This window comes from Malus sylvestris, chromosome 7 (assembly GCF_916048215.2).
Source record: "Malus sylvestris chromosome 7, drMalSylv7.2, whole genome shotgun sequence".
NCBI classification, from domain to species: Eukaryota; Viridiplantae; Streptophyta; class Magnoliopsida; order Rosales; family Rosaceae; genus Malus; species Malus sylvestris.
In genome coordinates, this window is record NC_062266.1 from 29,084,192 (window position 1) to 29,100,337 (window position 16,146).

The following is a 16,146-nucleotide window of genomic DNA, read 5'->3' on the forward strand; positions in this document are numbered from 1 at the left end:
CCTCCTCGTCCTCTTTTTCTTCCTGCTGCAGATGTGGGTCGCATTCAATTTTTTTTCCCTCTTCCTGCTGCAAATGCTACTTCTTCTTCTTGCAGATTGCAGATGTGGGTCGCTGGGGTTTTTTTTTTTTTTTGTTGTATGTAAAAATTCAGGTTTTTTTTAAAAAAAAAAAAATTTGGCAGCCACGTGTCATATATGTGGCAGCCACGTTTAGGGGTGGGCACGGTTTGGTTTGGTGCGGTTTTGAGTGAAACCAAAACCAAAACCAAAACCACAAGTTTTTGCGGTTTGGTTCGGTGCGGTTTTGAGGCTAAAACCGAAATGAAACCAAACCATTTGGTTCGGTTTGGTTTGGTTTCAAACGGTTTCGGTTTGGTTTCATTGTTTGAAAAAATTATTATGGTTACCTAATTGATGGCAACAAAATTCACATCCATAAGGACCACAACAAAATAATTCAACTTGAGGCAACTAAGAGCACATCAAATCTCCAATGCCAGTACCGCAAACCCAAACATAAAAAAGATTCTAATAAGTAATAACTCTGGTTTTGGTAGATCCTACCAATCAAACTATGTGAAATTTTTTTAATAACAAAAGGTGGTAGATGTGTTTTAGTAAAGTTGCAAACACACAGAAAGTGTAACATAAAGAAAGTCCATACTAAATGTACTTGAGAAAGATGAATAAACTTGAGAAACTTGAGAAAGAGAACACAAAGTCTTAGTCCATGGACTACGGGACTAGAAGAAAGAAAATAAAAGGTTATGTTATGTGACCATGTTATGATGTGGTTGAGTCCATACTAAATGTATGGACTCAATGAAAATAACCAATTAAAATTTAACATTTAATAAAGGTATGCGGTTTCGGTTTCGGAGGGCCGAAACCGAAACCAAACCGTAACGGAGGTTTTATTTTAACGGATCAATGGATGAAAAATGTAACGGAGGTTTTATTTTAAAATAAAATAGTACTTAAGATATGAAAGTGAAATGTTTTAAAGATGTTGTAAGGAATTGAAATAGAGTCCAAACCTGAAGTATGAAAATGTAGTTTACCCTAATAAAAATACAAGTTAATTCTGAAAAAGCATTTGAAATGCTTTCAGTAAAAAGCACATAACAATGACATGTGCTTTTGGCAATAAACATTTCGAGTGATTTTAAAACCCAAAAACTAAGTTAAAAATTAGCCTACTTCTAAAAAAAACACAAAAGTGAGTTCTAGAATTTTTAAACTCAAAACCCCACCACTTTCTATCTTCCTCTAAGTCCCATTCTTTCTCTTTAGCTCTCTATTTCTAATAGGGCTGGGAATGAAGTCACGAAAAGCCAAACCGTGCCCAGACCAAACAACAAAAAATCAGTTGCTTCGGTTGTTTTTCAGCTCACTTGGGTATGGTACAAGTTCGGTTCAGTTACATGATTATTTGGTTTGGTTTCAATTCTAAATTTGGTATCAAACCGAACCAAACCGAGCAAAATTTTCAATTAAAATCGTCTTGTTTCCATTGGTGCTTATCCGAGTTCAGAAGGACTCGGTCACACCTAAGAGCAATTCCACCGGGGACCAAATGTCCCAGCCTCCAGTCCAAAAACCAAGCCAGGCCTCTGTCAATCAAGTCCACCCCAACAAACTGACTGGTACCCAGCCCGAGCTGGGCAAGAGCCCAGCCCAAAAGAGACTGAGACAGAAGCCGGGGAAGAAGCCTGGCGCGTGCACTTCACGCAGCCGTTTGGCGAGTGCCCGACAAGCTTTCAGACGCCGGGGCCCGCGTGCAGGCGCTGTCAGTCCCCCCCCCCCCCGAGTTGCGACGTGGCTACCTCTCTGCCGTTGGATTTCCAACGGCTAGTTTTCTAGACCGTTGGATTTCCAACGGTAAAAAAATTTTAAATTTTACTTTTAAACTAGACCGTCGGATCAAAGATCAACGGTCCACGTTTTTTTCACAAAAAGTAAATTAAAAAAAAAAAAAAGGGCCCAACGGTCAGAAATATGACCGTTGGCCACGTGGCAACTCCCTAGCTCTTGGATTTGAATATTTTTCAAATCCAACGGTCCAGATTAATTAACTATATTAAAATTCATTAAAAAATATTAAAAAATACAGAAAAATTATTAAAAAATACAGAAAATTTTAAAAAAATTACAGAAAATTTTGAAAAATGTTAATTTTTTTTCCTATAAATACCTAACCCTCATCTTCTACCTTTACACCACATTCCAATATTTTCTACACTTTCTATACTATCTACATTTCAATATTTTCTACACTTTAAGAGAAAAAAATGTCTTCGTGGAAGCTCATTGAAGATGTTACGTTGTGTGAATGTTGGGTTCACACTACTCATGATCCGATTACGGGTAATGAGATGGATAAGCGAGAGATGTGGAGTAAAATTACGAAAGCGTTTTGTGATGTACATGGAGAAAACGCCAGAACTAGTCAAGGTCTTCAAGGTCGTTGGAAAAAACTCAACGCATCATTTACTTGTTGGAAAAACGCCATCTCTCATGCTTCCGGTAACCTCCGTAGTGGGACAAGTTTAGCGGATCAGGTGACAATATTTTTATTTATTTATATGCATTCCACTCACATTAATATTTTGATTTATTTAATTTCGTATGTAATTTTTATCTTATTTCTTATGTAATTTTTATTTAATTTCTTATGTAATTTTTATTTAATTTCTTATGTCATTTTTATTTAATTTCTTATGTCATTTTTATGTAATTTATATGCATTCCACCCGTATTAATATTTTGAATTTATTTATTTGTGTTACACCCGCATTTTTTAACACTATGTTATCCCACTTTTTTATAGACACTACAAGCTCAAGCATTCTACAATTCAAAGAACGGGAACAAATCATTCAATAGATTGGAATGTTGGCAAATTGTCAAAGATTGCCCTAAATACAAAATTGTGGCAACTGGTCCAGAAGTTGTCATGCACGGTATGGGTCTACATAGTTCTCCAGAACCAGACATGGCCGAACAAGAAGCCGACACATTTCAAGACACGGAAGGGACGGCTGAACAAGTGCCCGAGACCCAACCGACTCGTCAGTCCCTAAGGCCTCTAGGTAAAAAGGCATCAAAGAAAAAAGGTAGTTCTTCCAAAAATGACTACACTAAATATATGGAGGAACTTGCTCGCCAAGGTGAACTAAACTTGGCACGAGAAAAGGCTAGAGATGAGGAAAAAGTTGCTGCTATGGCAGCAATATTAGCAGCTACTGAGGCCCGTGATGCGGCGGCTGAAAGACAAAGAGAAGTAGTTAATCGAGAGAACGAGCTGGTTAGAGAAGCACTTCATCGAGAAAATGAATTGCTTCGAGAAGAAAGGATGGCTCAAGCAGATCGTGACACTATGAGCAAGTCTCTAGTAGGACTGTCTCCGAATTCTAAATATTTTTGGACATCGGAAAAAAGAGATGCCATGCGTAGGAGGCGTGCAAGAGATGCGGAAACAAGTCAAGGGGGTTCTAGCTACACAAATCATGGCAACCAAGATCCTAGCACCACATATCCTAACTCGAGAGACTTTATTTAATTTCTTATGTATTTTTATGTATTTTCTTTCTTTTTTCTAGTAGAACTTTATTTAATTTCTTATGTTTTTTCTTTTTTTAGGTTTGAACTTTATTTAATTTCTTATGCAATTTTAATGTAATTATTTATTTAATTTCTTTTGTACTTTATTTAAACACATGAAATAAGATTACATAAACTCACCAAATAAATTTAAAAACAAAACACATTACATAGAATTACATAAACTCACCAAATAAACTTAAAAACAAAACACACTACATAGAATTACATAAACTCACCAAATAAACTTAAAAACAAAACACACTACATAGAATTACTTAAACTTAAAAAAAATACAATTTATTCTTCAACCACAAGCCTCATTCTAATTATCTTCGCCTCCATGCAATCCCCACTGGTGCTCAATCAAGTCATTCTGGCGGGTTACGTGCCAGTATGGCTCTTGCACATTAGTGTACCGCTGAACGATCAATTCATTGTAACGTCCATCACGTTCCAACGGCTCGTGTTGCACTGGATCTTCGGTCCCATCATGAGCACAATAAATACGTGTTCTTGAGTTGTTCATCGGATCTGGCTCATATTCATCGACGGCATCATAATCATACTCATCTTCAACAATCATGTTATGGAGAATAATACACGTCATCATGATGGATCAAAGAGCCTCGACATCAAACATTCTAGCTGCAGCCCTGACAATCGCCCAACGAGCTTGCAGGATACCAAAACAACGCTCGACATCCTTCCTACACCCTTCTTGACATTTTGCAAAGTGTTTTTCCTTTTCAGTCTGTGGATGTGGCACTGTTTTGACAAATGTTGACCACCTTGGGTAAATGCCATCTGCAAGGTAGTATGATCCCTCGTATTGGGTACCATTAACCCAATATGTGCATCTCGGCGAGTTTCCTTGCAGCAGTTCGTCGAACACTGAGGATTGGGCAAGGACATTTAGGTCATTTTGAGCTCCTGGAACACCAAAAAAAGCATGCCAAATCCATGTATCAAATGAAGCCACCGCTTCCAAAATGATGCTTTTGGCTCCTTTTCTGTCGCCATATGCTCCTTGCCACGCACTTGGACAGTTTTTCCAAGTCCAGTGCATGCAGTCGATGCTTCCAATCATGCCAGGGAAGCCTCGCAAAATAGTACGTTCGGATAATGACACGTGGCATGACGTGATTGGTTGAAAATCTTATCGAAATATTGGCTAAATTATTGTACCATGGAAGTGACACGTGGCGTGTCGGGATTGGTTGAAAATAATATCGGAAATCTATTCACAAAATAGTACGTTCAGATAATGACACGTGGCGTGACGAGATTGGTTAAAAATCCTATCCGAAATTAAAACTATTTTATTTTTTTATTCTTTATTTTAAATGGGTTAAAAATCTTATCCGAAATAAACTTAAAAAAAAAACACACCAAATAAATGCGCTGGGTGCCAGCGCATTTTTTTAGGGGTGGAGATGCCTTGGCCTATTACTGTTCACTCTAGTCTATTACTGTTCATTGAGTGGATAAATGCGCTGGGTGCTGGCGCAAAGTCCACAGGGTGGAATTGCTCTAATAGACCCCCACATCATCCCTCAACTCTCACCCCACTCCGCACCACTGGATCTCTCTCGCTCAGACAACTCACTCATCTCTCATTCTCTCTCACCTTTCTCCAATTTCCCAGTCACAGACTAGCAGAGCTGCCGTCCACCACTCAACCTCCTCTCCAATCTCTCTCACCAACTATCGTTCTCACCCAATCTCTCTCGCCATCGTTCTCTCCCAATCTCCACCACCACCATCGTCTTCTCACTTCTCTGTCTCAAAGCCGAAAGTTCCAAACCCTAGAAAAAACATGTCGGTCGCGTCAGACTCATCTCCTGCGTAGTGGCCCACTCCAATCATAAATGGTAAGTCAGTCTCTTGAATGTATTTGCATTTTATAAAATTAAGGTTTTAATTTTTAGGTTCAAAATGGGATTGGAATTGGGGGTTCACTGGAATTGTAAGATTATGCCGAAGCTTTTGGATTTGTTGTCGGATTTTGTCGTTTTGATGTAGTGTAAATTTAATTGGATTTGTAAATTCATTGGAATTGGGGGTTCACTGGATTTTGCCGTTTGGATGGGTGATTAGATTTCTGTGCATTTGATTGATGATTAAATCTAAATTGATTGGTAATATATATTGAATATAACATATATTTAAATATATATTTTTCTGTGCATTGTAATAAATATTTGAATTTGACGACATCGATTGGTGATTAAATTTTGAAGGGGGGTGTGTATGTATCTGGTCAGATTTTGATGTGTAGAAGGTAATGTTTACCTTCTTTACCTTACTTGGCCACAATTTTTAAATGTTTTATGATAAATTTTGGTTACTGCTATTCTTTTAAACTTACAAAGACCGAGGGATTAGGAGGGGAACTTGATTGTCTGCCCCTCCATTCCATACCTTTCTCATGCCTTTCTATATTTTGTGATCACGGTTAAGCCACGTCAACATTTTTTATTAATTTTTTATAAAAATAATAAAATAAAAAGTAGTAGGAACATAAAAAACCATGACCACAAAATACAGGGGAGAGCATGGGATGAGGACGGCAGACAATCCAAGTCCATGGGATGCCACGTGGAATTGCATGTGTAATAACAAAATTTTGAACTTACAAGATGGAACCCTGTTCAGCTCAGAGACTACACCTACAGTTTTTAAACTTGTAATATATATTTTTCTGTGTAATGTGAATGTGTGTAGTACTAGTATGAATTTGCAAACATGGAAAATTCGTTTTTCATATGGATAATGAATGGTAGTGCTACTTTTAGATTTCTTTTGGTTGAAGCTTTTGTATACGTTTTGTAATTTAAATTCAACTTTGCATGGTTGAAACATTAAAAATAGTATCTCCAAGTTGTTTGTTTTTTTGTGTAAATGATAATGTGTAAATGAAATTTTAGCTAATATTAACACTTTTTTTGTCTAATTCAATTTAGTAGCAACTTTCGAATTCACAAGGAGTTGCTATAGGGTTTTTTTCTTTTTCTTTTTAATTATTAAAATTTAAAAACAATTTAAGTATGATACCAACCACGTCCTAAACACACTCCCGAAAATAAGATTTCTGTGTACCCGACATGCTGCTTGGGCTACCAAAACCACCAAATAAGCAATTTGAGTAAATTTATTAACAATGCAAGAGGTGCGCTTAACATTCATTTTTGCGGGCTCTCTCTCTCTCTCTCTCTCTCTCTCTCTCTCTCTCTCTCTCTCTCTCTCTCTCTCTCTCTCTCTCTCTCTCTATATATATATATATATATATATATATATATATATATATACACACACACACACACATATACACACCAAAGTTAAGTAGACAAATTCCAAACTTAAAATGTTTAATTATAAGAACATGAACCAAACTTAAATTGACAAATTCCAAATTTCCAAGCAAACATAAAGATGATCTTACAAATTAACATCATTTACAAAACATGCAAAATGAAATTGCAAAATAGGAAAATCATTCAGAAGATCACCATGCAAAGTTCAAGCATTGTCATGGGATTTTATTTAACGATAACAGGGTATTATTACTCACTACTTAGGTCGTCATCACAGATTCTCTCTGGGCATCCTAGTTCCAGTTAGCACATCCCTTATTAGACTCAATTCAGCTACCACATTGCTCATGTCCTTTCGCTCTCTCGGCATCGCTACAGAACAAGCAACTCCTACTCTTGCAATGTAAGTCAAGCACTCCACAACCCTTTTTCTTTGATCATTTGGGGCATGATTCCCCCTATTACTTCTGGGATTAGTACTGCTGCTGCTTTCTTCTATTTGAACAAGTAGTGGATCACATATTTCTTCCACACGTTCTGGTAGAGCCGTTATAACAAAATTGTGCAGGTTCATACCACCTTTAAACATGTCATCTGTCGGCCTTTTGCCAGTTAACATCTCCAACAACAGTATTCCGTAGCTATACACATCGCCATTTGTTGACAGCTCGCCTCCCATTCCATACTCTTTAAGTTATATGCACAAAAACATAGCTTTGTTCTTATATGTGACTTCAAAAAACTCATGCTATATACAAAACCATACTGGAAGCACAAATAAAATATATACAAAAGAAAATTTACCTGGGGGAGTATAGCCTATGGTGCCTTTTATGACATTGGAACTGCTCTCGTGCAAAGGAGATGGGCAAGAAGCATCTTGGAGGTACCTTGCTAAACCGAAATCACCAACACAAGCAGTCATGTCATTGTCTAACAAAATGTTGTTGGGCTTTATATCACAATGAACTATTGGCATGTGGGAGCGGTTGTGCAAATAATCCAGAGCATACGCTACATCGATGGCAATGTTAACTCTTTGAGTGAGATTCAGATTCTTTGGCAGATTGGCTGGCCTATCTACTCCTTGAGCTGATATGTGCAGCCACTCATCTAGGCTTCCATTCACCATGAACTCATACACCAGGGCTTTGAAATCGTTTCCTTGAAAGTCAATGCTTGAACAAGCAGTCAGCAGCTTGACAAGATTTCGATGCCTAATGCTTTTCAGGGCTTCACATTCAGATATGAAACTTTTAGAAGCTCTTGAAGTTTGAAGATTGAGTACTTTCACCGCAACATTTATTTCTTCATGCTGATTGAGAACTCCCTTGTATACGGACCCGAAACTTCCAGAACCAATCAGATTCGAAGCAGAGAACCCATCAGTTACTTTGAGGAGATCTCCATAGGACAGTTTCAAAAGTGAAACCCCCAGTGATGATCCTGAAGTTGACTTGAGCGCTCTAGCCTTTCTTGATCGATAAAGAAGCGCAAGTAACAACACCAAGACCAAGCCGACAACCCCACAGGAAACTGAGATAATTAAGTTCAGCTTAGGACATAACCCGCGCTTAGATTGCTTGGAGATGCATTTAGGCAATCTTAAGTGAGGTATACCTCCACAAAGCCGTGTGTTTCCCACAACAGATACCGCACTTGCATTCTTAAAAACTCTTTGGATTGGTACTGCGCCTTCAAAATCGTTAAATGAGAGGTTCAAATTATGCAAGAAGGGGAAACTCCCCAAGTAGTTGGGAATTATGCCAGACAATTTGTTGTGAGAGAGGTCAAAATCTTCAATTCCTTTCAAAGAGCTCAAGGATTTAGGAATTGTCCCCTGCAATAAATTTTCTCTCAGAGACAGAGTCGTCAAACTTGTGCAACTCCCTAAGCTTTGTGGAATCTCACCAGATAACTTGTTTTCAGAAACATCCAAGAAAACAAGATGCTGTAAGTTACCTACTTCCAAGGGAATGGATTCAGTAAGTTGGTTTCTAGATAGATTCAAGTGAACAAGTAAATTGATGACTTGTTTTGGAAATGGACCGCTAAGATTGTTGTGGGAAAGATCCAAATATATCAAAAACCTGCAGTCTCCGAGACTTTGTGGTATGCTTCCATTTAACTTGTTTGACTGGAGATACAAATTGCTTAATGAAGTTAGATTTCCTAGAGATGATGGAACATTACCTGACAGTTCATTGGCTTGTAGATCTAGGCCATAAAGCTTATTCAGTTTACATATTGAACTCGGTATAGTGCCTGCCAATAAATTCGCATAAAAGCTTAGTCTCTCCAAGTTGATAAGATTTCCAACGCCGATGGGAATGCTTCCGCGTATCTGATTCTCATAGAAATATATTTGCCTTAGCTTTGTTGAGAGATTGCTGACAGATTCAGGCATCACTCCTCCAAAATTATTGAAGCCGATAGATAAAACTTCTAAATTGGTGCAATTAACTAGGGAAGAGATGAAATCCAAGTCACCTTCCTCATTATTTCCAAGATTGTTCTTAAAAAGTGTGAACCGATGCAAATTTGACAGGCGTGCCAGACTAGGCACTTTGCCAGTAAACTTATTGGATGAGATAGAAAATACTAAAAGGTTTGAGGCATTGGAGATTGAAGCTGGTACGGGTCCAGTGAATTGGTTGGAATCGAAAACAAGAGTATCGAGGTTTGGAAATATAGTGTAGCCCAAGCCAGGAGGAAGAGTTCCATGAAGGTTGTTTTGAAACATAAAAATGAGTTGAATTGACGAGAGGTTGTATATGGAGGGAGGGATGGTACCATTCAAATAATTTTCAGCCAGTGAAAAAGACACTAAGCTTTTCAACCGGCCAAGGCTATTTGGAATACCTCCATGCAGATTATTTCCATATGCAGATAGCCACCAAGAAGAAGAAAGATTCCCAAAAGAAGGTGGGATTATCCCATAAAAATTGTTATTGCCAAAATCAAGTACCTGAAGCTTGGACAATGAGGCAATTTCAGTTGGAAGTTCGCCACTAAGAGCGTTGCCATATAAGTCAAGGTATTGGAGGTTAGAGCAACGTGATATGTTGAATGGAATATGACCACCGAAGGAGTTGTTATGAAGGAATAGTTCTTCCAAGCGGAACAAACGACCAATTTCTGGAGGGATGGTGTGGCTGAAGCTATTGTTCTGGAGGTATAAAGCCCTCAGAAAGCTCAAGTTTCCAATATGGGGAGATAGGTGGCCGGCCAGCCCGCTTGATTGGAGGTTGAGCACTGTAACTCTCTGGTGTCTGCGGCCACAAGTGATGCCTGGCCAACGACAGAAGTGGAGGGATCCATTCCAAGAGCTAAGGATGCCCAAGGTATCGTTCACGATTTCAGCTTTAAAGGCAATCAAGGAAAGCCTATCCACCTCGTTTCCCGCTGAATGCGAGGAGGAGACAGAGCTAAAAAGAAAGAGAATAAAGAGCGGTTGCATGAAAATAAGCCAAATGCTAATATGAATCCTTGACAACTCCATTTTAGCTAGGCTGCAAAATGAAGCTCTGGATATTTATGTAACTCCATTTTAGTTAGTTGACGCAAAGAATGGAGTCAATTTAAGACTAGGGAACACGACAAACAGCTTTGATAGTCTGTGAGCGCAAATAAATGACCGTCTCTGTTAGATTAAGACTAGGGAATTAATAGACATCACAGGCTCGTTAGTCAATAGAAAGAAAATTGGATCAACGCGGTTTATTCAGAACACACTCATTACCTAGGAAGATCACTACTGAAAATAACAAGGCTGCGAACAGGGAAAGGGAGAAGGTTTGATCAATTTAGCTTTCCAAAAAATATGATCGGCACAATAATTTGTTTCAATGAGCTCTTCTAATAATGTTGATTTCAGACTTTACTACCTCAATTTTAAGTTTTTGGTTGGAATGCATATGATGATTCTTTGGGCTGATGCTTATAGTTTCGTTCTTGGATTGCTGATTCATTCAATAATTGAATAGTTGATCGAAATAAGCTTTGAAGAAGAGCCACAAATTGTTGTCGGGTATCTCCCCGCATCCACTCAGCTTGGTTATTCATAAATCGTAACTTTTATTCTCTTTGCTGTGGATTGGACTTTTGTGAGTTCAACTAAGTGATGGTCACAACTGTGTAGGATTCTCTACGTAAATCTTAGCTACAATGTGTCCCTATTAGGCTTCTTCGTAAAACAGATACTACTAATGTTGGTCGTGTTAATGGTTTTCTGAATGTCTTTTTGGCTAATGATTTTGGAATTGAACTTTGTCACAACTTTACAGTTTCTTCGCCTTTAATATCCATATCAATCTCTCTGTCATATTGTTTTGAACTTGTATTTTGGCTTTTCTCAGCTGTTCCTGGCTAATCAAGAGAAGTTTCATGCTGAGGTAGACAAGAACTACTGGAAGGCAATTGCGGACCTCATCCCCAATGAGGTGCCAGCAATAGAGAAGAAGAGAGGGAAGAAGGATACGGAAAAGAAGCCATCCATTCTTGTTCTCCAAGGTCCAAAGCCTGGAAAACCAACCGAGCTTTCGAGGATGAGGCAGATACTTTTAAAATTGAAGCATAATACACCTCCCCACCTTAAGCCTTCACCTCCAGCCCCAGCTCCCACCAAGGAAGCAAAACCGAGTACTTCTGCTCCCCCCAAGGCTGCAGTTGTGGCGGCTACCCCCAAGGCTGTAGTTGCTGTTTCGTAATTTGCCTAGCGTTCTTTGTGTTGCGTATTTCGTAGAAACCAAGTACTTCCTACAACATTGTGGAGTTTTTCTTGTTTAGTTGAACATTTCCTGATGGGTATATTCCATTCTTAGTTTTTCTTGTTACGGTTGGCGATAGATTTCTCAGTGGATTGTCGTCTCCTTGAAGTCCGGGATGACCAAGATCGATTGATTCAGCATCGTCGGAAATCATCGGGGCTGGATCAGAAACTCCCCCAACTACGAGAGCCAAATCACGACGTAACAGAGAAAGTTCATGGCGGACGGGTGCCAGAGCTTCACGGAACGCAGCACACATGGAAGCTTCAATGGAGTCGAGTGCAGCTGAAACTGTTAGTGTAACTTGAATCAATGAGTGTTTTGATGAAGATGGAGCTGAACAGAAAAACACACAATAAACAAAGGCTGGAGAAAACGAATGGTTTCTTGTTCTTCTCTCTGCATAAACTTTTACAGAGGAATATTTCTTCTTACTTTAGAAATGAGCACTCACGTGCTTTACATTAACTGAAGGTCCTTAACTTGGGACCACATAAACTACTACATTTCATCCTAGACACACATCTTTCTAATTTCATGGATCTATCAACACATGGCACTCATGGCCTTTTTACAAAACTAGACATTTACACTTTGCCTCATTCTGCACAAGTGGATACACCAATCTAAACAAAACTTATTCTAAAAACATTTCAGCTCAAATACTTATAGTTCAACACTCCCCTTTAAGTTTTGAGCTGATTTCACACCAAGCATATCTCGAAGATAGTTGAACCGATCCTTAGATAAAGGTTTTGTGAAGATATCTGCTACCTGTTTTTCAGTGGGACAATACACCAAATCAATGATTCCTTCTTGCAGTGCATCCTTAATAAAGTGATACCTTCTATCAATGTGCTTTGTCTTTTGATAGAACACAGAATTCTTTGTGATAGCAATGGCAGATGTGTTATCACAGTGAAGAGGAGTAGCTACAGTTTGTAATTCTCCAAAATCTTCCAAAACAAACCTTAGCCATATTGCTTGTGTAGTTGCTTCTGATGCACTTATGTATTCAGCCTCTGCAGTTGAGAGTGCAACGCAGTTTTGCTTGACTGAAGCCCAGGAAAACACACCACTGCCAAATGAGAATGCATATCCTGATGTGCTTTTGCTGTCTTCCAAAGAACCACCCCAGTCACTATCACAGAAGCCAATTAAGCAAGCTTTTCTTCCTTTCACATACTCTAAGCCATAATCCAGAGTTCCCTTGATGTATCTGAGAACTCTCTTTGCAGTTCCATAATGTTTGTTGGTAGGACAATGCATGTATCTGGCCAATAAACTAGCTGCATACATTATATCCGGCCTTGTAGCAGTGAGATATAGGAGACTTCCCACAATGCTCCTATACAATTCATCACTTGCGGATCCACTTCCGTCATCCTTAGATAGCTTCTCAGTAGCTACCAGAGGAGTCGAGACAGTTTTTGCTTCATTTAAACCAAATTTACTCAGTAAAGAGCTTGCATACTTCTTCTGATTAATGAAGATGCTGGAATCTGTTTGTATCACTCCCATCCCAAGAAAGTGGTGAAGTAGACCTAAATCTGTCATCTTATACTTCATTTTCATATCTTCTTTGAACTCTTCTAGCATTGGTTTGCAACTACCAGTGTAGACTATATCATCTACATAGATAGACACAATTAGAATATCTTCTCCCCTTGCTTTTATATACAGAGTTGGTTCACTCAAGCTTTTCTTGAATCCACACTGAGAAAAATAGCTGTCAATCTCTCCATACCAAGCTCTCGGAGCTTGTTTTAAACCATAGAGGGCCTTATGAAGTTTGTACACCTTGTCTTCCTTGTCTTTCACTGCAAAACCTTCAGGCTGCTCAACATAGACCTCTTCTTGTAGAACTCCATTCAAGAAAGCCGATTTCACATCTAACTGATACAACTTCCAGCTCTTTTGTGCAGCCAAGGCTATTAGTGTTCTAATGGTATCCAACCTAGCAACCGGTGCATATGTCTCATTGTAATCCAAACCAGGCTTTTGTGCATAGCCTTTTGCAACCAATCTTGCTTTATTCTTCAACACTGAGCCATCAAGATTTAACTTAGTTTTGTAGACCCATTTAACCCTTATAACGGGTTTTTCAGTTGGTCTGTCAACAAGTTTCCAGGTGTCATTCTTTTCAATCATAAACAGCTCATCCTCCATAGCTTTTAACCAAGACTCATCTTGTTTGGCATCCTCATACTTCTCTGGATCCATGATACACAGATTGCATTGAGCCAATACATCATTCAGATTTCTCCACTTCAATGGTGTATTATCAAATGCTTGATTTTGTCCTTCAATTGCATTTGACATGCTTGAAGATTCACCTAGGATAGGTGACCTGGATTGAGATTCATAGTCTTCACAATTAGAAGCTCTTTTAGACTGAGATAATATAGGTGATGTAGGAGACAACACCATTCTGTCACTGCTCTCTGTGCTTATATCATTGTGAATAAAACTTCCAGTATTAAGAAGTATTGACCCTGAGTCATCTTCCCAATTCCAGACAGCTTCTTCCTCAAATACAATGTCTCTTGATAAGAATAACTTCTTAGATAATGGATCAAATACCCTATACCCCTTTTCACAAGTTGCATATCCCACAAATACTCCTTTTAAGCTTTTTGGTTCAAGTTTATGTCTCTGTTCACTTGGAACATGAACATAACACAGAGATCCAAATACTCTCAGATGAGCTATTCCTGGCTTTCTACCAGAATAAGCTTCAAAAGGTGTAATGTTATTTAAAGCCTTTGTGGGACATCTATTCAGAATATATACAGATGTATGCACAGCTTCTGCCCAGAGAAAATATGGCATCCTTTTCTCATGCAACATAGATTTCGCCATTTCAATCACTGTTCTGTTCTTTCTCTCCACTACTCCATTTTGTTGTGGAGTATATGCAAGAGTAAATTGTCTTTGTAATCCTTCCTTTTCACAGAACTGATCAAATTCTGCAGACTTGAACTCCCCTCCTCTGTCACTTCTCAGAGTCTTAATCTTGAAACCACTTTGTAATTCTGCCATATCTTTGAATTTCTTAAAGCAGCTGAACGCATCTGACTTATATCTCAAAAAATAGACCCAAATCATTCTGGTAAAATCATCTATCAGTAGCATGAAATACTTATTTCCAGCAATTGACTCAGTCTTCATAGGTCCACACAAATCAACATGAATCAGTTCAAGTGGAGCAGTTGCTCTATACACTTGATTTCTAGGGAATTCTTCTCTGTGCTGTTTACCAAATTGGCAACCTTCACAGACTCCATTGTAATCTGCAAGCTGTGGCAAACCATGTACCATTTCCTTGTCTCTCAATTGTTTGAGACCACCAAAATGTAGATGTCCAAATCTCCTGTGCCAAATCTCAGTGGAGTGAGTGACACCAGCTTTTAGCACCATTTGATTCCCAGAGAACAAAGTCAGTGGATAACACCTATTCATTTTCTTTTTCACTCTCATAACCAAGCATTCTAGTGATGGACCATCATACACATTGCACATTCCACCTCCAAACACCAAGAAATATCCATGTTCATCCATTTGACCAACACTGAGTAAGTTCTCCTTTAACCCGGGAAGATACATTACTTCTCTAACATATTTTCTCCCTTTATTTGTATCAATAACTAAAGATCCCATTCCTGCAACATTCACAAGATCTCCAGTTGGCATTTGAACTTTACCAGCTACATTTGTTCTAACCTCAACAAGCAAATCTACATTTCCTGTCATATGATTGCTACAACCACTGTCAATATACCACTCTCCATTCACCTTTGGTTCTGTGACAGTGTTGTTTGCATAAAACAGATTCCCTGTCATCTCCAGTTGACTTGCATTATTTGCCTTTTGCACTGACCTGCCTACATTGCACTCTCTAGCCCAATGCCCAAATTTATCACAGTTGAAACACTTTGGTTTCCCTTTGTATCTACACTCACCAAAGTGATACTTAGAACACACTTTGCACTGAGGCTTTGCAACTTCCTGACCCACTGACTGAGATGCATTTGCACTCTGATAATTGTGCAGAGAAGATTTCTGCTGAAATTTGGGTTTTGATTCCCATTTCTTGCCTTTAGTATTCCAATTTTTCTGAGTTCTAGATGAACTCGAATGACCCCCACTTTTGTTTTGCTCCTTTGGATTCACAGAAAATGAAGAGAATGCTCTCTCATTTGCATCAACCATATGCAAATCAAACCGTTGTTCTTGACTCTTTAAGATTGCAACAACTTCCTGCAATTCTACAGTCTCTAGGCACTTTGTATTTTCTATAACCAAACAGATAGAATCATAAGGTTTACTAAGACTAATCAGGACTTTCTGCACTAGTCTCTCATTCGACAAAGATTCACCAAATGTTCTCATCTGATTAATTAGATCATTCAACCGTGTAAGATAGCTAGACAAAGACTCATCATCTCGCATCCTAG

The 16,146-nt window shown here is 38.6% G+C and overlaps 2 protein-coding genes and 1 long non-coding RNA gene across 4 annotated transcripts in view; 2 read left to right on the forward strand and 1 right to left on the reverse strand.

The window, feature by feature from the left end:
* Positions 1 to 8,783, forward strand: part of LOC126629100 (uncharacterized) — a 64,108-nt gene extending 55,325 nt beyond the window's left edge. Inside the window, exon 3 of the long non-coding RNA XR_007625657.1 lies at positions 8,638 to 8,783. This is a non-coding gene — a long non-coding RNA (uncharacterized LOC126629100). The remainder of the gene's footprint in view (positions 1 to 8,637) is intronic.
* Positions 1 to 16,146, reverse strand: part of LOC126629089 (putative receptor-like protein kinase At3g47110) — a 169,721-nt gene that overhangs the window by 56,807 nt on the left and 96,768 nt on the right. Inside the window, exon 3 of one of the 2 annotated variants that reach the window (XM_050298976.1) lies at positions 9,114 to 9,410. In XM_050298976.1, coding sequence (XP_050154933.1) covers positions 9,114 to 9,410 — 297 coding nt within the window. Of the gene's footprint in view, positions 1 to 7,102; positions 7,203 to 9,113; positions 9,411 to 16,146 lie in introns of those variants that run through there. The other variant, XM_050298977.1, reaches the window with a different exon arrangement.
* On the forward strand, positions 2,121 to 3,716 carry LOC126629093 (uncharacterized). Its single transcript, XM_050298982.1, has 2 exons — positions 2,121 to 2,561; positions 2,831 to 3,716. Exons 1-2 carry the CDS (start codon positions 2,292 to 2,294, stop codon positions 3,560 to 3,562), a joined length of 1,002 nt encoding a protein of 333 aa, XP_050154939.1. The 5' UTR covers positions 2,121 to 2,291; the 3' UTR covers positions 3,563 to 3,716.